Consider the following 22,943-nt stretch of genomic DNA (forward strand, 5'->3'; position numbering starts at 1 on the left):
ATTGGCAATTGTTCTTATTTTTTGGTGTTGGTTTCTTTTGCCAAGTTTCTTTTTCAGCCTGAGGCATAGCTGACTTAAATCTGCATTCACAATCACAAACTGCTTGAATAGTAAATTGAAGAGAATTTTTGCCAGCAAGGGCCTATATACTGCAGAGAAGACTAAAGACAGTTTGCAACAACTGCAAACTGTTGGGTGAGTGTGATCTTATGACACTTACCAGTTTTGCCTCAAAATCAGCTGATGCAATAATTATTGCTGATGTAGCAATTATATTTGTGATTGTTTTTTTGTACGGTTTAGTCTATAAACATCGCGCTTTATAACCAACAGAGGGCAGCATATTACCAACTATTTGCACTCAGATGACCGTCGCAACAAAAATCATTTGGTCGACGCAGTTGGTTTTCAATAAATGGTCCCAAGAGGAAATCATGCTTCTATATCAGTGGTCACCAACTTTTTTGAAGCTGAGAGCTACCTCTTGGAAGTTGGAGGGATACCAGTTAGAAACACACTTCTGAAATAAGAAGTTTGCTGAAATTATGACTGTTATTATTATCCGTCCATCCATTTTCTTAACCGCTTTTCCTCACAAGGGTCGCTGGAGGGGGTGGGTAGGGGGGCTGGAGCCTATCCCAGCTGGCAGTAGGCGGGGTACACCCTGAACTGGTTGCAAGCCAATTGCAGGGCTGTTATTATTATATGTTTTTAAATTAATGATAGTCATTTATTTAAAGACATTATGTGAATGCTTGTCACAATAATTAGGAAAAAATGCTTACCAATATGCAAAACTATTTCTCTAAATCTCAACGTTCATATTTTCAAATGATCTACAAAATTCCGAGGAAATCACAATATCTCATCACTGCTGATGTATTTTTAGAACAGGCATGCGGGCTACTCATGTGGTCCTTGGGTGCTACTTTGGTGACCCCTGTTATATATTTCTATATCATAATAACACTACCTCTGTTATATAACCATTACAACTGTATTTTAACATTCCCACTTTCATGTCATGTAAAATTTTAATGAATTCAAATCTAAAACCCATTTAAAAAAACAACACTAATGACGAAGGACAAATGCGTTTTGTGTTGCTCATGCATCTCATTTTCAGCCTGATTTGTCACACATCAAATGTAAAATAAATAAATAAATTAATGATAATAATAATAATAATAATAATAATAAGAAGAAGAAGAAGAAGAACATTGCTTTTTATATTTTAGAAATGTGGGTCCTGAGCTGTACAATTTGGCCAGGTCTCTACAAAGAAATTATGTAATCACTAAAGTCAGCAAATCCTCTTATCTGACAAAGGGAAAGTAATTCAAGCCAGCTTGTTTGGACATCTTCTGTCCATCTGCAAAATCCACTCAAGTCAACACGCCCCAGACACGTTAAATGTGTGGAGTCAGCAGGAAAATATGGGGCTTCCTAAGGACAACCTAGATGTATGCCAGAGCTGGAAATGGATCCTTACGTTAAATAGGGACGACCACATGCAGTAAGTGGCCCATTTGAGTTGTGGGTGGGTGCACTTGGCAGCACATTTCAAAACAAATCACACTGCTTCTGTCCTTGTGTGACTTTTGCAAATGAAGGGTTTGCATGTCAGGCTCTTGCTTTCTCATTTGAAACTGTTGAAAGTAGGAGAGAAAGTCCTGTAGTTAAAGTTGTAATTTATGGTTGCTGACTGTTTTACACAAAACAACACAACTGCTCGCTTGTAATTGCAACATGGTCTATTTCCCCATAAAACTGACAATTTTATGATGATTACATTATGTTTTCCCCTCATCTTGACCTATTGAAGATTTAATTTCATCCATCCCTCCATCCATTTTCTTAACCACTTATTCCTCACCAGGGTCGCGGGGGTGCTGGAGCCTATCCCAGCCGGTTTCGGGCAGTAGGCGGGGTACACCCTGAACTGATTGCCAACCAATCGCAGGGCGCACAGAGACCATCCACACACACAAGTACAAGTACAATTCAGTGCCCGCAATTAACATTGCCATGCATGTCTTTGGAATGTGGGAGGAGACCGGAGTACCCGGAGAAGACCCACGCAGGCACGGGGAGAACATGCAAAGTCCACCCAGGAAGGCCGGAGCCTGGACTCAAACTCACGTCCTCAGCACTGGGAGGCGGACGTGTTAATCCAGGGATGGTAAGATCCGGTCCTCGAGGGCCGGAGTCCTGCAGGTTTTGGTTATTTCCCTTCTTGAACACAGCTGATTCAGCATCAGCTCATCAGCAAGCTCTGCATAAGCCTGATCATGATCCTGTTAATTGGAATCAGCTGTAGTTCGAGCAGGACTCCGGCCCTCGATGGCCGCAGTTTGCCACCCCTGTAGCTAACCAGTCAGCCAGATAGATTTCAATTTTAACCTGTGTAAATAAATAAATAAATAAATAAATAGTGAAATGAGCAAGGGTCAAGTCAGAACTCCTTTTGTGAAAAAATGCAGGCTAGTAAGCGGAATGACTCCAATATGACAAGATCAAAGCTAACAAAGCAAACGTGAACTACAGTACTGCATCGTGACCGAGGACAACTACGTACATTAAGGACAAAAACTGTTCTTGTAAATCTGGGCAGGTCTCGACAACAACAACAACCTAAAATAGGCCTCTATAAACATTTTAACGAGGCGCGTGCAGCTAACCTGGCTAACTAAGCTTGCTTCATGTTAGTAGTTCAACTGTTAACGACATTGAATAGTAAGTTAACAGCAGCGTATTGTTATTTTACATGCATTTTTGAGGTATTCAAATGAGCAATTTGAATCACTAATTATTCATTTGAATTGGTAATCAAGGAACGTGCTTGTTTTTTAAAATCACCTTTTATTTTTGTTGATTCCACGCATGTTTGTTTTTGTGAAAGAACTGCTGTTACAACGACGACCAAAAGCCAACCAATTTATTTCCTGACAGAGGAGTTTATACAGACTTTCAGAGCTCTGGGTCAATAGCTACACTTATCTAGTCTCTAGCAACGACAACGTAGATTGACAAAAGCTATCTATTCCTGGACGCCTTCTTATACACACTTTCAAAGCAGAAGACTGATTGTCCACATCCCCTTCGTTGCCGTTGCGTCGATGCAGAAGGTGGGTGAATTCCAGTTGATTGTCTCACCACTTTCTCTGTTCGCTTGCCAGCCATCTCTGCACAAATGCTTCATTTTTAACAATGAGCCTTTTTACTTCTGCCACATGAAGCTCACAACAGCCTGACCTTAACAGATAAGACCGCTCAACACATAAAAGCACCCCCCTTTCCAGACTCCTCGCCTTCCTGTCCTCCCTCATCCTCCCACAAGCTTCGGAAGAATCTTCCCATGATATTTTACTACACACGCATCTTTATATTAGTAATTTGAATCATAATGACTGACTTATTGTCAGCCTCTGATAATGTTCTGAGGCTGTCTTGATACATAACAGCCCAGGTCAAATGTGAAAACCATCAACACAATTATAGCATAATTTATGTCTGGCATTTTGAACATGTCGTGTTTTAAAGAAGCACTTTTTCGCAAATTGAAGGACAGTTCACGACACGAAGTGCTGAAATGTTCGGCAGCAATGTGAAGCGTAACTTTTCAGAGGCGGGGCTTGGATCACATGACTTGCCTCGCTGCCCAACTGTTTCACAGCCTCAGGAACTTAATGACGGTCTGCAAAAATCCCTCCCAATGTGAGTGTGTGTCACTGCAAGCCTTCTCTCTGATTACCATGTGACTCTGATACAGTTCAACACACTTATGTAATTTCTCTCTCTCTCTCTGTCTACATATGACATAATTTCCTAGTCTGGTTGTGTAATTCAGAGCTCGTAAATCTTCTCATTTTAGGTGTTTCTTCTCCATTTAGGGGAAGCTCATGTCATCTTGGGGATTCTGATGTTTACCTGCTTGGCTGCAATATACAGCACAGCAAGTGAAGCATTTAGTCCAAGATACTCATTACCCAGAATAGAGTAAATGAAGCAAATGCAGCTTCGGAGAAAGACATTTAGAATTCCATTTATTAAATCCTGTAGACTTCAACTCAATGCACATATACACCACGTGTGTTTTGCTTTTTCTTTGACATTTCTGTTTTGTGATACCACCACAAAAAGATCCCAGTGAAGGCAAAGATGACAAATATGAACCTGACTATTTTAAAGACAACCACTTGATTTATTTTTTTAATACACCAAAAATAATCTTCTTGATGGCACTTATTTTCTGGACAAGTTAAGTATAAATCAAAAATAGAAAACAATGTGTAAATAACCAAACAACCACAAAATAATTATCTGCGTGGTTCTCCTATCACTACAGCCTTTCAGTTTAATAGCAGTATGAACAAAATGAATTTCAGTTGCTGTTAACAGTAGCAGTGTTGTTTCCATTGGGCCTTGAGCAATATTTGGATCTCAATCAGTCTGAAAATAGTAATAATCAAATTTTAAGGACCTGTGAACACTTGAAGTATCAAATTATAAGTCAACAGAGCTAGTTAGTGTTAGGTTAGTTCATTTTGATTTTTAAACTAAATGAATGCGTTCCCAACTTTTTAGATTGTTTTGAGACTCATTTATTCAACATTTGCTGTTGCTCGACTTTTTCTTAATATTCTGTTTTAAGGGATTATTCATAGCAATGTGATTTTATTTGCTATTTGTACTTGACTATTGTTGACTTATTTATCTATAGGGCGAGATGATATTCAGTATCGCTTTACCACTTACAATGTTGTGCAAATCAACCCCAAATTTATTTTATATTACATATTTTAATCCTTTGACGGAAATTAATGAATAATGAATAATCATATGATTATATGCAGAGGTAAGACTAGCCTCCAAACCACTTTTGTTTATACTAAAGGATTGGACCGCAACCGATATGTGAAGGTTTGGGGAGATATAGGTCGCTTGCACATCGTAATGCATCATGGGAGTTTTTCCTTCGGGCGCCATATTGGGTGTCCGCCGGTTCACAAGGTACACTCGCGAGTTACACGGTAGCGCTTATTAACCTGATGTAATTTTCGCAGTATTTTCACGATTTACCGGAAGATCAAAAACAACGATACAGGCAGAAGGTGTCTCTGTGTGGCGGGATTGATCCTAATTACGTCCTGACCAAGGGTGATTTTTTTTTTTGACGGAGAAAGCTTGCTGGCCAAATGTGACATCTCTGGACATCTTTCCCTACCTCGTGTTGACAACATGCTCCATAACACGCCAACAAATCCCTGGAGGCTTACAATTATTTTGTAAGCGGGTGGATACAGAGTGTAAACTTTAACATCGCATCAGAAGAAACGGTTGCTGTTGCACGTAAGTAAACCACATGGTGTTGGTAATTCTGCACACAAAAATGTTGATTTGTTCTCAGGCTTCCTGTTATCATTGTGTTTACATGCACAGCTGGGTTTACCTGATGTGGTTTTTCTAATAATTTTATAACAGGCAAATATGTCAGAGCGTATAAGAATAAAAAGTAACTGCACAGCCTCCCCGTGGCTTAATTAAATTTAATGCTACCCTTTCACTAGTTACATGTTACTTAATCAACTTATTCTAAATGGTTAAGGTTAACCACTCTCAGAGGACGTATTTTTAGTTTCAGTTTCCAGTACAATAAAACGTGTTCATGGTAACTACTGAGCATACTGACAGCTTTTCTTATGATCTCACGGTTAAGGAGGCTGTCACAACACCCAATTTCTGTCTGGTGCCAGATGGCAACAATTCCCATCACTTGTCACGACAACACCAATAGTATTACCAGGTATGTATGGCTTTACTTTTTGTAGTTTCTTATTTAATTCTATGTTTCATATTTTCATTACAATGTTTGTAATATTTTCAGATTCAGGCACAGATGAGTTTAACTGGACGGGACTTCTGCGACTTTGTGGTGTGGACAAAGTGTGATTGAGCGAGTCCACCCAGATCGCTCGTTTTGGCCAGCTGGAAAAGCCAGAGTTTTTTCCCCCCCAAAGTCCCCTCCTTACCTGAACTGCTCAGGAGAGCATTTACTAGATCAGCAGTGGACTTCCAGTGTTCCTGCTCAGCCGCTGTCACCTACCACTTGCTCATGTACTTCAAAGATGCGGAATAAAGTAGTTTTTTGTGCTGCAGCAGATTGTAAAATCAAATGATATCACTTGAAGTGTGCCAATCTAGACTGCCAAAAGGACAGTGGTTTTGTGACAAGTGTGAAACAAGGATTATTGGTAAAACTGTAACACAGTACTGGTACTTGTCTTTCATTAAACAAATTTAAAAGAGAGCAACTTTTTCCTCTGTACATAGTATAATGAAAGTCATTGCGTACCCCATCAACATTACATCATACCGTCATCAGGATGGTAGGCACCTGTGCTAAAATAAATACATTAATTAACAGATCAATTTTTTAACCCTGAAATTACTACATCTAATCATTATTCACTTCATTTTTTGTGCTTTTAGAAATAATAGAGATTTATGCCATTACTTTAAGAGGGACCATATTGCACATTGAGTCAAATCCTGTCATTTGTATTATGTATAGCTTTGTAAACAAACCCAACAATAGAATTTGTATAAACGCTGCCTTTATTAGCGCCAAACAAACAGTCGCATGTTGTCCTCCTCCAATGCTTTGATGCTCGCCTTCGTTTCCATCATGTCATTGGCAATCAAGTCGGTGTGGCATGAGATCCCTAAAGAAAAAATAAAGAAAAAAATCACAAAAAAATACGGTACCAGTAATAGGTTTAATATAGTAAAGTAGTATAGTTTTTTGTCAGTGTAAAAGAAATGTACACATTTTGTTGCATTTTTTTAATGTATGAACATTGCTACAGGCAAATACTTATTTCTATAAACACTTCCAAATGTCTCTAAAATATAAGGTGCGTGTACACACACAAACAAACACATACATTCACTCATGCATACAATATATCATGTAATGAATTCTGAGTGGCATACCAGAGTCAATGATGTCAGCAGTACTTGAGGGTACAGGTTACTGGAGCCATCTGGCTGCATAACTGCAACAATCTCTGCCACTTCGAGTCGTCTTTTCTTTGCTTGTCTCTCCTGTGCACGTTCATATCTTGGCACCGACTGGGCTGAGACATAGATGTTGTAACTTGGGACCCAACTTTAATGTTGGAGCCCAGTCGGGATGATTGGACAGAAAAACGGGCGCAGGGCGACCTGTTAAAATAAACAAATATATAAACAAATAAAATATGGAAAGACTGGTTATTTTACCGCAGTAGGGTGGCCGTGAATAAGTTCTTTAGCATGATGTGTAGGCTACCGGGGGTCTGTTTTCTTGCATCACCCCCGGGGGTCTGTTTTCTTGCATCAGCCCCTTCTGTCTCTTTTTTTTTCCAAGTTTACATTTTGCCACCAAAAAACATGTTATCGGCATTAAAAGCCCAAGACTAATCAATCCAATTTCAGCAGTAAACACTTTGCACTGGCACTACTTGGGTGAAAATGTTCGATGTTAGCTTTCGGCTAACGTCCGCTAGCCAGCTTGTACTACCGAACTTGCTTGCTCATGAATCCAAAACATAAGCAACTTGCCCATATATGGGCGGTCGAAACGTTATTAATCCTCATGCATTAAATAAAGGTAAACAAGCTTACCGCTCACAAAGTGATCGCTGCACACACGAGCCCAAAGTAACGACTTCCCTCCGGAGTCCGCACTCCTGTCTCCAGGCCCTGGTTCCTAATTATTTTCGGAATTCGGAAAAAAGACCGACCATTTCCCCCCTTGGCTTTGTTCGAACAGCCAACGATGCAGCAACAATGTACCATTTTAAACGCAGAAAACAAACGTGATAGATACGTGTTAGACCGAATCGCTACGTAAATGGAGGCCACCCAGCATGGCGACTACGAGAAATCCGAGGCGGAAGTGACGACATGTGCAAGCGACCTATTGACCAATAGGTCGCTTGCACATCGTAATGCATCATGGGAGTTTTTCCTTCGGGCGCCATATTGGGTGTCCACCGGTTCACAAGGTACACTCGCGAGTTACACGGTAGAGCTTATCAACCTGATGTAATTTTCGCAGTATTTTCACGATTTACCGGAAGATCAAAAACAACGATACAGGCAGAAGGTGTCTCTGTGTGGCGGGATTGATCCTAATTACGTCCTGACCAAGGGTGATTTTTTTTTTGACGGAGAAAGCTTGCTGGCCAAATGTGACTTCTCTGGACATTTTTCACTACCTCGTGTTGACAACATGCTCCATAACACGCCAACAAATCCCTGGAGGCTTACAATTATTTTGTAAGCGGGTGGATACAGAGTGTAAACTTTAACATCGCATCAGAAGAAACTGTTGCTGTTGCACGTAAGTAAACCACATTGTGTTGGTAATTCTGCACACAAAAATGTTGATTTGTTCTCAGGCTTCCTGTTATCATTGTGTTTACATGCACAGCTAGGTTTACCTGATGTGGTTTTTCTAACAATTTTATAACAGGCAAATATGGCAGAGCGTATAAGAATAAAAAGTAACTATGCACAGCCTCCCCGTGGCTTAATTAAATTTAATGCTACCCTTTCACTAGTTACATGTTACTTAATCAACTTATTCTAAATGGTTAAGGTTAACCACTCTCAGAGGACGTATTTTTAGTTTCAGTTTCCAGTACAATAAAACGTGTTCATGGTAACTACTGAGCATACTGACAGCTTTTCTTATGATCTCACGGTTAAGGAGGCTGTCACAACACCCAATTTCTGTCTGGTGCCGGATGGCAATAATTCCCATCACTTGTCACGACAACACCAATATTATTACCAGGTATGTATGGCTTTACTTTTTGTAGTTTCTTATTTAATTCTATGTTTCATATTTTCATTACAATGTTTGTAATATTTTCAGATTCAGGCACAGATGAGTTTAACTGGACGGGACTTCTGCGACTTTGTGGTGTGGACAAAGTGTGATTGAGCGAGTCCACCCAGATCGCTCGTTTTGGCCAGTTGGAAAAGCCAGAGTTTTTTTTTCCCAAAATCCCCTCCTTACCTGAACTGCTCGGGAGAGCATTTACTAGATCAGCAGTGGACTTCCAGTGTTCCTGCTCAGCCGCTGTCACATACCACTTGCTCATGTACTTCAAAGATGCGGAATAAAGTAGTTTTTTGTGCTGCAGCAGATTGTAAAATCAAATGATATCACTTGAAGTGTGCCAATCTAGACTGCCAAAAGGACAGTGGTTTTGTGACAAGTGTGAAACAAGGATTATTGGGAAAACTGAAACACAGTACTGGTACTTGTCTTACATTAAACAAATTTAAAAGAGAGCAACTTTTTCCTCTGTACATAGCATAATGAAAGTCATTGCGTACCCCATCAACATTACATCATACCGTCATCTCAGGATGGTAGGCACCTGTGCTAAAATAAACTACATTAATTAACAGTTCAATTTTTAACCCTGAAATTACTACATCTAATCATTATTCACTTCATTTTTTGTGCTTTTAGAAATAATAGAGATTTATGCCATTACTTTAAGAGGGACCATATTGCACATTGAGTCAAATCCTGTCATTTGTATTATGTATAGCTTTGTAAACAAACCCAACAATAGAATTTGTATAAACGCTGCCTTTATTAGCGCCAAACAAACAGTCGCATGTTGTCCTCCTCCAATGCTTTGATGCTCGCCTTCGTTACCATCATGTCATTGGCAATCAAGTCGGTGTGGCATGAGATCCCTAAAGAAAAAAATAAAGAAAAAAAAAATACGGTACCAGTAATAGGTTTAATATAGTAAAGTAGTATAGTTTTTTTGTCAGTGTAAAAGAAATGTACACATTTTGTTGCATTTTTTAATGTATGAACATTGCTACAGGCAAATACTTATTTCTATAAACACTTCCAAATGTCTCTAAAATATAAGGTGCGTGTACACACACAAACAAACACATACATTCACTCATGCATACAATATATCATGTAATGAATTCTGAGTGGCATACCAGAGTCAATGATGTCAGCAGTACTTGAGAGTACAGGTTACTGGAGCCATCTGGCTGCATAACTGCAACAATCTCTGCCACTTCGAGTCGTCTTTTCTTTGCTTGTCTCTCCTGTGCACGTTCATATCTTGGCACCGACTGGGCTGAGACATAGATGTTGTAACTTGGGACCCAACTTTAATGTTGGAGCCCAGTCGGGATGATTGGACAGAAAAACGGGCGCAGGGCGACCTGTTAAAATAAACAAATATATAAACAAATAAAATATGGAAAGACTGGTTATTTTACCGCAGTAGGGTGGCCGTGAATAAGTTCTTTAGCATGATGTGTAGGCTACCGGGGCTCTGTTTTCTTGCATCAGCCCCTTCTGTCTCTTTTTTTTTCCAAGTTTACATTTTGCCACCAAAAAACATGTTATCGGCATTAAAAGCCCAAGACTAATCAATCCAATTTCAGCAGTAAACACTTTGCACTAGCACTACTTGGGTGAAAATGTTCGATGTTAGCTTTCGGCTAACGTCCGCTAGCCAACTTGTACTACCGAACTTGCTTGCTCATGAATCCAAAACATAAGCAACTTGCCCATATATGGGCGGTCGAAACGTTATTAATCCTCATGCATTAAATAAAGGTAAACAAGCTTACCGCTCACAAAGTGATCGCTGCACACACGAGCCCAAAGTAACGACTTCCCTCCGGAGTCCGCACTCCTCTGTCTCCAGGCCCTGGTTCCTAATTATTTTCGGAATTCGGAAAAAAGACCGACCATTTTCCCCCTTGGCTTTGTTCGAACAGCCAACGATACAGCAACAATGTACCATTTTAAACGCAGAAAACAAACGTGATAGATACGTGTTAGACCGAATCGCTACGTAAATGGAGGCCACCCAGCATGGCGACTACGAGAAATCCGAGGCGGAAGTGACGACATGTGCAAGCGACCTATAGGAGCCCTTTGTTCATGAATATTAATTAACTGTCCATCTTGCTGATTTAGTTGATGTAACAACAGATCCGCTTCCTCCTTGTCACGTGTTGCGGTGGTTACGACCGAGTTGGACTGGGAGGAAAAAAAAAAAAATCGGGGAGGTCACGTGTTCATGTTTTTTCTATTGGAGATGGTGTAGCTTTTTTTTTTTCTTTTTTTTTTGAAGCAGGTACGTAACGTGCTAGCCCCGCCCCTCCCGGACACGTTGCCCGGGGAGAGGCTTCACGGGCTGAACGGGAGCTTCCGCTCTGCCCGCCCGCCAACTCTCCGCCGCGGGCCTGACTGACAGTCTGCTACTCTCATGCTGCTTTTTGCACCAGACTGTCCGACCCCACGACAGCGCCAGGCGGAGGCAAACACACGCTTGACTCCGGGTAAGCTTCGCTTCGCTGCTCTGCCTCTATCCTTCAGTCGCTCGGCTCACCTGTTTCTACTTTTGGGTGGCTGTTTTTTGTTTGTTTTTGGGATTGCCTTTCAAAACAATTGGGTACACCTATAGACGCAGCTGTGTTGCACAATGATGGTGCTTTTCACCATTGCCAGCGCAGCTGGCACAACGTTAGTGGATGATTGCGTCCACACAACGTTGCATCAGCGCTCGGCATGTGAAAGGAAACAAGCGCATGTGTTTTTTTTTTCTTACATAATGTTGGACGACCTGCCCATTTGGAAGAGAAGACCGTAAGCAGGGGGACGGTTATTTAATCCACTGTTATCACGTTCAGTCTCATCATGGGCAGAAGCCAGGATTAAATGAGTGCAAGGGTCAACATTTCATGGCACATTGCTATTTTTGTGTAATTGTACTCCTCTTGAAATGTATTTAATTGTCATTTGTTCATGAATTTAAAAAATGTAGTCAGAATGTATGACATCCAGCACATTTAATAGCATTTTGTGTCTTGTATAAATTATATGCATAGAGTTAATTCTGTAATTTAATATTGAATTGGGCGCAACACAATTATCGATAGTCTGTGAATGATTTTGGAAAATATAAGGCAATTTAATGTGTGTAATTTTTTACAAATTATTGACCAGTTTAAAGTGTTGAAAATGGCTTGTTCTCTTTGGAAAAAAAAAAAAAAAAAAAAAAAAAATCATTTTTGGGGTCTCCTGAAAAGGGAGGTACAAGGTTTTGGCTTGATGTCAGCGATATACTCAATGGCCACAACATTAAAAATACATACTCTGGCTCCATATAAAGCAGTCCAGTACAATGCGAATACAGTGTTCCCTCGTTTTCCGCTGGGGTTAGGTTCCAAAAAATACCCGCAATAAATGACATCTGCGAAGTAGTTAGCTATGTTTTACAATTCTTATAAATGTTTTAAGGCTCTAAAATCCCCGACCGCACAATTTATACACTTTTCTCATTGAGGCATTTACATGTTCTCACATTTCTCTCTTGTTCAAACATTGACAATGTTCAAACCTTCATAAATTTTATAAAATTGGTATATTACTGTAAAAAAATATGCAAAATTGCACTTAAAAAAAAATCCGCGATACAGCGAGACCGCGAAAAGTAAACCGCGTTATAGCGAGGGAAGACTGTATTACATTTTGGATATGAATGAAGTGTTCAGTGACAGTTTGACTCTGACGTGATGAAAATGCTCTCATACTAAATGCGGTGGTGGCCTTATTTACAATGTTTTGAGATACGAGCCGTTATTTGGCCATTTTTAAAAAATATTTTGACATATGAGTGCAAACTTAAGATAGGAGCAGTTAACTCAGTTAAACTTAATTAACAAGCAAGTGTTTGCCAAATGAGCAATACAGTCTTCCCTCGCTATAACGCGGTTCACTTTTCGCGGTCTCGCTGTATCGCAGATTTTTTTTTTAAGTGCAATTTTGCATATTTTTTTACAGTAATATACCCATTTTATAAAATTTATGAATGTTTGAACATTGTCAATGTTTGAACAAGAGAGAAATGTGAGAACATGTAAAGGCCTCAATGAGAAAAGTGTATAAATTGTGCGGTCGGGGATTTTAGAGCCTTAAAACATTTATAAGAGTTGTAAAACATAAAGCTAACTACTTCGCGTATTTCATTTATTGCGGGTATTTTTTGGAACCTAACCCCAGCGGAAAACGAGGGAACACTGTATATCAAAAAGAAAGCTTTGAGCTGTTTCATGACACTCCCTGTTGAAGTTTACTGTCTAAGCATCAAAGAAAGACACACACACAATGATTCAAATCTTTGCCTTAGGAAAGTCTGCATAGCATTAAAGCTAACAAACAATGCTAACAACATTGACCTGCATTGTTAATTGGAGTATTTGAAGCGAGTAATATTTAAACACAAACAGTGAATAAACACGTAATACTCACTGACATATATTCTTAATTCTCTACAAAACATCGCAAATCAGTGTAGGAACAAAAAAATTGACACAATTATCCTTTTTTGGTAATGCTATTTGTTGTTTTGAATTGGCAGGTCAGTGGCGCTCTCTACTGGCTGATAGTCGGTTTCCATCATGTCATCGGCATCCTACTCCACTGATTGGTTTGTCCGAGATGAAAACAGAAGCGACTGCCTCAAGAGATTCAGCGGCCCGCAGCATGCAGAGGCCCCAGTGGTGAAGATGATTGCATCATCCTCATCCTCTACTACTTTGAGGGAATCTCCTACCACGCCGTTTCACTCTGGTGCTTTCTGGACGAGGAAGAGGAGACGTGTCTGCTGCAGCTGTGATGATGGACTCTACGGTGCAACTCCCCAGGAGGCCCCCGATTGCAAGCAGGGGACATTTCATGTCGTGCCGAAGCGCCTTTCTGTCAGGAAGAGAACTTTAGATGGACATGCCGCTCATCCTCAACCGGACACTCAAAGTGGACTTTTCTCACTCAAGGTGAGACCAGTGCAAGCAGGTTGCAAAATACAAATCATATTGAGGGAAGCAATTGGCAGTTCTCTGCTGGGGATGGGCTCATATTCTCAAAGTGGCTTTGAAACAGCCCTTCACTGGTGCAGTGTCGATAGCGTCAATGCTAACAGGGTTATCGTCTCCTCCTAGTGCATGGAGTTGCAGGGCTACATCCAGCCTCTGTCATCCATCCTACGAGGTCTGAAATCCGGCAGGTACTCAACACGTAAGTGTCTCTTTTTAAGATGGCAACTATGAATCAAAAATGTGTTTAATAATGGATGCTTTCCGGTAAATATGAATTCCATCCATCCGGGTATCCTCATCAGTTATATTCCAGATGAATTGGGGTGGTTTTGCACACAACAGTACATATTTAAATGATCGTTTAGTCGTGCACTGCAAGTTTGAAATGATGGAATTGGAAGTGTTAGTAGAAAAGGTAAACACAAATTATTGGCTATGTGGATAATTTTAATAATAATAATATATTTTATTTACAATATCTTGCCCAGAGTGCTTTGTAATTGGATCTATAGCATTGTTGTTCTAAAACCAACATGAATGCCATTCAATAATAGTTCATATCGCCGTCAAGACAAAACATTCCTAATTTGGATCGTCAACAGAGTTCTTGATGCTGATCATAATCCAAAATTAATTCATTTGTCCTTCATGCACACCAAAGTTTATGATGATTTTATTTAAATCTTGCAATCAACAAATACTCCATATATTTCAAGAAAATCTTAAACTAAAACTAATACAAACTAAACCAAAAGGAATCCTTTTGGGGGAAAAAATAATAATAATACAAACGAACAAACTTGCTCTAAAAAATCATTAAACCTAACTGAATTTAAAACAAAATTCCAAACAAAATAAAAAGTAACTACGTATAATGAAAAATCCCAAGCTATTTTATTTTAACCGTGCTCTGACAAAAATGACATGTTGTGACATCTGAGAAAGGCGTCTGTGTTTTTGATTATGACGTCATCACTTCATGGCAAAGAAATGAATGAGGTAGAAGAAATGTGATTTAACTTTGAAGAGAAACTTTACTCATTATCTTGCTTGTACACTTCTTACATTTATGGCTTAAATCCAACGATCCATTCAGCAGTTAATGCTTTTTGGATGTTTTTGTACATGAAAGTTCCTCTGTCTAGTAAAATAGTCAAATGTTCTACCTGAAATAATATTTTAGTTTTTTTAAGTACAGTACCGTAATTATAATGGACCAAAAAAAAAGTTATTTTATTAATTATATATATAAATTAATCAGCTGATTAATAGGTTATCCAATTTAAAAAATATTATTATTATTATTATGATCATCATCATTATTTTATTTATATATTTATTTATTTTCAAATATTGGAATTGATGTCCTCAAAAAAATATCCATGTTCTGAACATTGGTTTTCCAGCAGAAGTGAATTCTAATCCTGCTTTGTTTTCGTTTTGGTGGCGGCGGCCTGAAAAATAGCAAGACATGACAAGACGATGCCTCGTCATGCAGATGACATGAGAAGACATTTGCACGCAGATCCACATGCCTCCTCTTGTCTTCTCTCCGCAGGTCTCAGCAGTTCCCAGGAGAGCCTCGCAATGGACCGGATCCAGAGAATAATGGGGGTCCTTCAAAATGCGAACATGGGGTAAATACAACCCATTCAAGATGGGAATCACATTTATTATTCGGAGTTGAGGATCTGGAGTTTATGTTCAGGCAGGAGCTGTGAGGAATCACATGCACTATTAATTTTATGCAATGTATTATAATTCCACTAAGCACAAAGTTGTTTACGGTTTGTGACATTTCATCGCCAGTCTGGATGTTGATACAAGCATCAATCGTAATTACAATCTGGGGAACTCAAACCACACAAGCTGATTTAGATGAGTCCAAATGCTAACAAAGAGTCACTTTGTTATTTTCTTTTCAACATGAACACATCAACAGCAATGTTTAATGTTAACCAAATGTCTCGCCAAATAATGCTTGTTGGACTTTCTATGACCTCCAGTGACGATGATGCGTGAAAATGAATCTCATCTCAATACTTGAAATAAAACACTAGTCCTAGTACTTGAGCTCCTTTAGCTCGACATATAAAAGTGATATGTGAGCCGTGATGAACATTGACTGTATGTCACACACTCTATAGACACAGTGTGTGTTGTTGTGTGTGAGTGGGACCACACACGCTGCGGAATTGGCGGTTCAAGTGTGTGTCTCGTCACGTCACATTTCACAAATCCATGCTGCGCTTGAGGGGAAATATAGAAGTTGGTCTCACAACACTGACAGTCACAGCTGGCTTTTAGTTCACCTGATCTTGTTTCAGGCATCGCAAATAGTGAAGTAAAAGTTAAAAGCAGTGGTTGTTACCACTCTGTTAAAGAGGAAGTCAAGCCGAAAATGTTCTTTACATTACAGTAATACGTTCTATGCAGTCACACAAGACTAAACACAGCATTCTGATTAATATTGCGTTTGCGCAATACTGGATGAATGACGTCATTCACTGCCAAAACGTATTAATATGTTTGCCAAAGCAATGTCCCTTGCTGCCAAAATGTATAATTACGTTCTTCTTGTTTTATATTTTTTAAAAAATGTAACGAAGTGTCTGTGATTGGCTGGCGGCCAGTTCAGGGTGTACCCCGCCTACTGCCCAAAGCCAGCTGGGATAGGCTCCAGCACCCCCGCAACCCTTGTGAGGAGCAAGCGGTTCAGAAAATGGATGGATGGGTAATAAAGGGTTAATAAAGGGTTTTACGCAACTCATCACATAAGTATCAAGGCTCTGGGAATGATTTCAGTGTGATAAATCGCCACTAGATGGCAGGAGTGGCTTTGATCAGCTCTTTGTCCACACATGGAGGAAGCCCACTTCCTATATCCGGCCTATGAGTGTTTGTGTAGGCGACCCCACTGAATATATGGGCTGATAACCCATTCACGCCTATGCAGGCCGTTGAGGTCACAAGGCGGCCATCTTGTGACTCCGACCTCACGAGCAGACAACTGTATATTCGATAGGCACTGCACGTGCAGATTAGATAAAGACGGCTCGTAGGCCCTTAGTATTGGGACCCGGGGGGTAGCGTGTGGTTGGGTGGGTGGATGGGGCTCGTGGGTGCTGGAGCCTATCCCAGCTGGCAGTAGGCGGGGTACACCCTGAACTGGTTGCCAGCCAATTGCAGGCTATCGAATATAAATGAAGCCAATTTCCCATTTGTCAGGAAATTCAAAGTAAATATGCCTATAAAAGCAAGACACAGAGGGCACACGTGAGCTATGTTGTATTCATTATTCAGTTTCAGGCAAGTTTACAACTACCACAGGAATGTATATGTACAAGTGTGCGTGTGTGAGAGAGAGATTGAAAGAGAAGAGTGTGGGGGGCACAGTACTGGATCAAATAGTTCATTTTTAAATCCAACACGGTGCACAAGTGGGCGGAGCTGTAACTGGCTTGCTTGTGCTCTATATATAGCCTGTGAATGAGATGAGGGCCGCTGCCACGTGTGGACTGCAGCGTGTGCGTGTGTGTAGGTAGCAGCCCGCCTCAGTCACATTTCTCATGTGGAACGGAACATGCACTCCACGTCTTCTTGCATCCGCCATGTGACCATGCGACATGTGCGGGCTTCAGCTATGACAGTCTCGCACTGAGGAATGTAGATGTGGAGAACACATGCCAGTCCCCCCCATGCAGCCTTTTTCATTGAGTCGTTCTTTGTGCAATTTTCTCTCATCCACCAATCAGATGAAGGCCGAGCGCCTAATGTGATGTCAGCGGCTTATGTAAGCGCCACTGGCGAGACATCACAAAGCCACCCGAGCTGTTGCTACAACCGGGGCTGATTCGAGGATCAGAAGTTTAGGGCTGCTGACAGCACATCTGATAGGGGGACATTTGGTCAGCCGAAGGGTGTTAGAACTAAAAAAAAACAAAAAAAACACAACGCACGCGTGTACACACAAAGTAGCAGTTTGAATGATAATGCACATCCGGTCAGTTAGCTTGTCAGTAACAAGTTTGGCTTTAATATTAGCACATTAGCACATCATTGGTACTACCTAACTACCTGTAGCGTTTCCTAGCTATAAAAAAATGTCAGTTAACTCCTACTTAACAACATAAACTGTGGCCTGTGCTTAAATGCAGCAGAAATAAGCTCTGGTAATAATAATAGTTTGTTGATATTGAGTGGTAGAAGTTCACTCTGACTGCCAAACATTATCCAAAAATAAACCTAACAGTGCCAGCCGATTTCGAGCATTTTCTGTCATCTTTCAACAAAATATTTTGCGCTACGACTACATAACACACAAAAAAAGTATCTTTCTACCTTATTCCGTTCTTTAGTAATCACCATTCGAAAATAGGTAATTTTAGTGACATAAGCGAAAATAGAAAAAAAAAATAGAGAAAAAAAGCTTTTTGTGAAAAGATACATTTTTTGCACAACAGTAACTTTGACAATATTGTTTTTTGTTTATTGACACTGTGTGAATTAGATTTAATGTGACAAAGGCTTTGATCATTCACGTCATCCTTGAAAACGTTCCATTTCATCAGATTTGTCACATTTCATTGTAATTTCATATACTGTGAGCCAATTGAAAAGATACAATGCTGCCATCTGCTGGCCATAGTTAGTGGCTGTTTTGAGATTTCACAACCCCAATCACAAGGCAGTGCTGCACAAGATCTTACACTGCCCATTGAGGGAAAAAAAAACAAAAAACTGAGTAAACGTCAATTAACGTTTATGGCAGCATTCATTAGGATTTTTAGCATACGTCATTAAACGTTTTTGGCGGTCAAAGAGTTAAGAAATGTCAGGTAGGACTACTCACTCAAACTGTTCCATTTGACTGCAAGACTGCACACTTGCTCGCTCAGCTCGAATTAATGAGAAGAGGTGGGAGGGATGGGGTGGATCAAACCATTTTTCAGGTGAAAAGTGTGTATAGGGGTGTGTGTGTGGGGGATACTTTTCTTCATAAAATATTACATTTCTACCAAGTACCGTTTGGATTAACACTTACCCAACTTGTTAAAAAGCAACATACAGCAAATAAAATCTTAAAATCGGTCAGATTTTTGGAGTGCTTGAATTTATTTTTAGGGGTGCTTTAGACCCCTAAAAAAATGGGCTAGACATGCCAATAGCTACATTAGCACCCATCCATCCATTTTCTGAACCACTTAGAAAAACAAATACTAAAATGTCATTCATCATGTTTGCTCTTTTCCAGAGGACACTTTCTCAGCATCATCATGAAAATAGGCAAGATGCTTCGAAGTTGGTTCCCTCACATTAAACCAAAACAAGCCAATGACAGCCCACCAGCGAAGAAGCAAAAGGTACAAAATATTTATTTCCTTTATGGAATATATTATCTAAAATTTGCTGACTCGGTCAGTTTGTGCAATATCAGCAAGCAAACGGCCAATTAAGGGCATTTGGCTCAAGTGAAGACTTTCAGTTCCAGTGGCAACTCGCTGTGAATTTTATTCTCGCAGTGATGTCACATTAGACATTGTTCATTGTTTTTCACTCACATTGCCATTTTAATTATGAGATGCTTTGCGGTTTTTGTAGCGGCATCGTAGATTTCAAATGTTCCAAAGCGCTCTCAGAATGACGTAAATGACAACGGTGGATTTTATTTCCAACAGATCTATGCATGCAACCACATCAGCTGGCTGCACACTTGGCCCGTCTGCTCCCGACGACGGTCCAACGCAACACTCGGCCCTCACAGCTCGAGGCAAGGCGTCACCCAGGACAACTTGGTCTCCTCCAGCACTGACTGGCCCCGAGGCCCGCCACGTCGTTTCGCTCGGGCGTCGCTGCCCTTCAAGATCAGCTCGCCATGTCTGGAAAGACTACTGAAGAAGAGCAAGACCAAGAAGAGCATCCTTACTTCCAGAAGAGACAACAGGGAGGCCGGTTGCCATGGATACTTACATGACATGAACACATGACGTGCTGCAGTCTGACATCCAAGAGCAGCTGGAGGAGTTAATTTTTGAAGCAACTAATCAGTCTCACTTAATTTAGAATCCTTTGCATTATCCCAACATTATGGATGAGAGGGAGCAGAAGACTGTGTACACAGGACAGTGTGTAACAGAAGTGCCTTAAACCTGCATTCCCTTTCATGACCACTAGGAGGCAGGTTAAAGAGCCAAACGTCTACGATGCCTCTATTCATTTAAGCGCCACAGATTTACACTATGGCCTCACGTCAGTTTGTATATTTCTAATAAATAAATGAATAAATAATCATATATATATATATATATATATATATATATATATATATATATATATATATATATATATATATAAATGGGAGAGAGAGTCAAGACCGACTATTTTTTCCCAATGTTTACATGTTAAGAATAAAAATAGGCCATGAAGCAGACCATTTTTCAACTGTAATGGTTATTCTAAAATATACACACATTTTATAGTAATATACTAGGGATGTAACGATATCCAAACATGACGATACGATAATTATCATGATATTGTTAGGAGGTTAGCGATATTTAAAAAGGTCACCATTTTGTTAAAAAAAAATAAAAAATCTCATACTAAAAAAAAAAAATCACAATATTGTGCTTTTGTACATAACATCAAAGCTTATAAACCACCTACAATCGCTAATAACACTTATTTAGGTGCTTACTTGTTAATGCAAGCACACGTTGAGTTCCTCCACATATTGACGTGATTCACAGGGATATTACGTTCCCCTTCATCTGACCATTAGCGCGGATTTGAAACATAGAAGGGCCAAAACATCCCTAATGAAAATTAAATTGCACTAAAAAAAACAAAAACAAAACTAGCCACCAGAGGGTGCTACAACTGCACAAATGGAAATCAACCTGACTTTTTTTAAACAGATGTATTGCTTTTAAATATCGTGAACATGACGACGACGATATTGTGGCAGTTTTAATGTCACAATATCACGATATCCCGCTTATCGTTACATCCCTATAATATACAGTAACAGTCACAATGAATATGTTTAGTTGCTTCCATGGTTGAATTCTGTGTGGCTTGGGATTACGTTAGGAAATCAGTTTACAACCTCACTAAACATACTGACATGGCCTTAAGAAAAACAAATGTCAAATGCTAATGCAGTTTTGTCTTTGAATATTGTTGTTTTTTCAAGTCAAAATGTTTTTCTTGATGTTACTGAAAAGGAAAAAAAAAAAAAAAGAACATAGGTGAAAGATTTGAATTGGACATTGATGAAAGCATGTTTCTGAGGACAAAGCTTCCCTGCACAACTTTGGATCCCTTTCAAGGTCGCCATTGAGAGACTTCCTGGTTGAGTTCTCGCCAGTTGTTTGACTTCCATTTTATGTTTGTAGCAACGTTAGCTGAGTGAATCGTAGAGTGAAACAGACTCAGTGTCGATTCGTGCCTACGAATGATGGTGGAAAACATACACTGCTCTATTAATGAATCTAATTTGGAATGAATGCACATTTTAGTCTTTTTTTTTTTTTCTGGCTAGATGTCCTTGTGCAACGACTGTTACCTTGACTGGTCCTCGACCACTCGCTGACCCCACAGCAGTCTGCATGGCTGAAGTGAATCCAAAGAATGGAAGGGGGAAAAATGTGAAGATGACCACATTGCAATACTGCCTGATGAGTTTTTGCTCACTTTCTTTTAGATGGCTAAAGCCACTTTTGAAATCATTGAACTGATTTATCGTACGTCTGCACAATACAAGCCCTGAGAAGGCACCAAGGATTTGTTATGTAAATTCAAAGTGTGAACATAAAATGCCTCTTCGAGTTTGTTTTTCTTTCCAATAAGTGTGCTACCTCTGTCAGGTTCCGCAGTGTGTGATGTTTACTGCTGAATATGGCTTGTGTGGTATTGAGATGAGATGAAAGTCACATGTATATTGAGATTCAACACTCAATAAAAAGCTCCACAGCAGCTCATAATGCTCCACCAAATGGAAGTTATCACTTTTCATGAGTTCCAAAGCGCTTGACCTCTTCAGGGTCAGTGACAATTTTTCGTGTGGCCCTCTGTCTGTGATTGTGTCTCAATTCCGTACTAAAGATCCTTTTTTTGTTTTTGTTTGAGTACGTTTTTTTTTCGTTTTTTTTTTTTAATTATGTTTTTGCTTTCAAATTGTCACCCCACTGTTAAATTATTTTTTAAGTCTAAATGTAAATATGAACAACTTTCAATAAAGGGATGATCAAAGAGCTGAAACATTTGAAAATGACTTTAAAAAAAAAGTTCAAATTTGAACGCTCAATTATTTCATCAGTGCCTTTTGAGATTCCAAGGGTGGAGAATTTTATTTTATTTTTTTTTTACAAAAAGACGGGCCAAATGCGTGAGAGAAAAGATTTTGCTTTCAAATATTTAAGTAAATTTCAAGTCCCAATAATTTATTTTTCACCCAAAATGTGGCCTTTGTGGTATTTTGTACTTCATCAAATATGTAAATAAATTACTCAACAATTGTGACGTGATGTCATCATGGTGTTTTGCATGCAAAATTAAATAAAATTTTGTAATTTTTCTTGGGAATGTTTTTTCTCAACTTGATTTGGTTTTTGATCAGTCAGCTGGGATAAAATTTGAAAATTGATGTATAGTTTTTGCATGTTGTTTCTGTCTATTCAGATACCAGTTATCAATCACAAGATTAGTTTCTCAGGTGAGACTATGAAGAAAAATGACCCGAGGGGTTAGTTTGATGCGTACTTGGAGGGAAGAAAAAAAAAAAGAAAAAAAAAAGGGATGGATGGACTAACCTTATGGTTTGGGAAAGGAATGAAAACTGGATGTTTCAAGAAAATTCAGCAAACTCATCATACTGTTAACTCAATTGCAACTCACAGGTTTGTTCAGAAAGTTTGTGTCAGGCAATATAAAGATAGCAGCAGTAAAAAACTCCGTGATGAACAGCAAGCAGGTCTTTGAAGCTGCATGAATCCAAATAACCTTTTGATGCA

The 22,943-nt window shown here is 39.5% G+C and overlaps 1 protein-coding gene and 2 long non-coding RNA genes across 5 annotated transcripts; 1 reads left to right on the forward strand and 2 right to left on the reverse strand.

Moving 5' to 3' along the window:
- The first annotated feature begins 2,637 nt into the window (after positions 1–2,637).
- On the forward strand, positions 2,638–22,507 carry LOC144017552 (uncharacterized). 3 transcript variants are annotated; one of them, XM_077519243.1, is made up of 7 exons: positions 2,638–3,128; positions 11,184–11,391; positions 13,473–13,887; positions 14,053–14,128; positions 15,488–15,566; positions 19,184–19,292; positions 19,608–22,507. In XM_077519243.1, the coding sequence occupies exons 3-7, from the start codon at positions 13,513–13,515 to the stop codon at positions 19,914–19,916; spliced, it is 948 nt and encodes a 315-aa protein (XP_077375369.1). In that variant the 5' UTR covers positions 2,638–3,128; positions 11,184–11,391; positions 13,473–13,512; the 3' UTR covers positions 19,917–22,507. The 3 variants fall into 3 exon arrangements, with proteins under 3 accessions (XP_077375369.1, XP_077375368.1, XP_077375371.1); XM_077519242.1 differs by lacking the exon at positions 2,638–3,128 and having other exon boundaries at positions 11,112–11,391; XM_077519245.1 differs by lacking the exons at positions 2,638–3,128; positions 11,184–11,391 and adding an exon at positions 11,603–11,698.
- On the reverse strand, positions 6,601–7,964 carry LOC144017553 (uncharacterized). The gene is made up of 3 exons (XR_013283207.1): positions 7,669–7,964; positions 6,997–7,227; positions 6,601–6,725 (listed from the first exon to the last, which is right to left on the reverse strand). It is a non-coding gene; the product is annotated as an uncharacterized LOC144017553 (long non-coding RNA).
- LOC144017554 (uncharacterized) lies at positions 9,641–10,995 on the reverse strand. The gene is made up of 3 exons (XR_013283208.1): positions 10,675–10,995; positions 10,030–10,260; positions 9,641–9,765 (listed from the first exon to the last, which is right to left on the reverse strand). It is a non-coding gene; the product is annotated as an uncharacterized LOC144017554 (long non-coding RNA).
- Positions 22,508–22,943: the final 436 nt, after the last annotated feature.

The sequence above is a fragment of the Festucalex cinctus genome, chromosome 4, assembly GCF_051991245.1.
Source record: "Festucalex cinctus isolate MCC-2025b chromosome 4, RoL_Fcin_1.0, whole genome shotgun sequence".
NCBI lineage: Eukaryota > Metazoa > Chordata > Actinopteri > Syngnathiformes > Syngnathidae > Festucalex > Festucalex cinctus.

What these genes read in the sequence shown, in the direction of transcription:
- LOC144017552 (XM_077519243.1), top strand. Translation starts at nt 13,513, where the DNA reads ATGTCATCGGCATCCTACTCCACTGATTGGTTTGTCCGAGATGAAAAC. An exon ending in CTTCAAAATGCGAACATGGG is followed by an intron (nt 15,567 to 19,183) that starts GTAAATACAACC and finishes GCTCTTTTCCAG; the next exon opens with AGGACACTTTCTCAGCATCA. An exon ending in CACCAGCGAAGAAGCAAAAG is followed by an intron (nt 19,293 to 19,607) that starts GTACAAAATATT and finishes TATTTCCAACAG; the next exon opens with ATCTATGCATGCAACCACAT.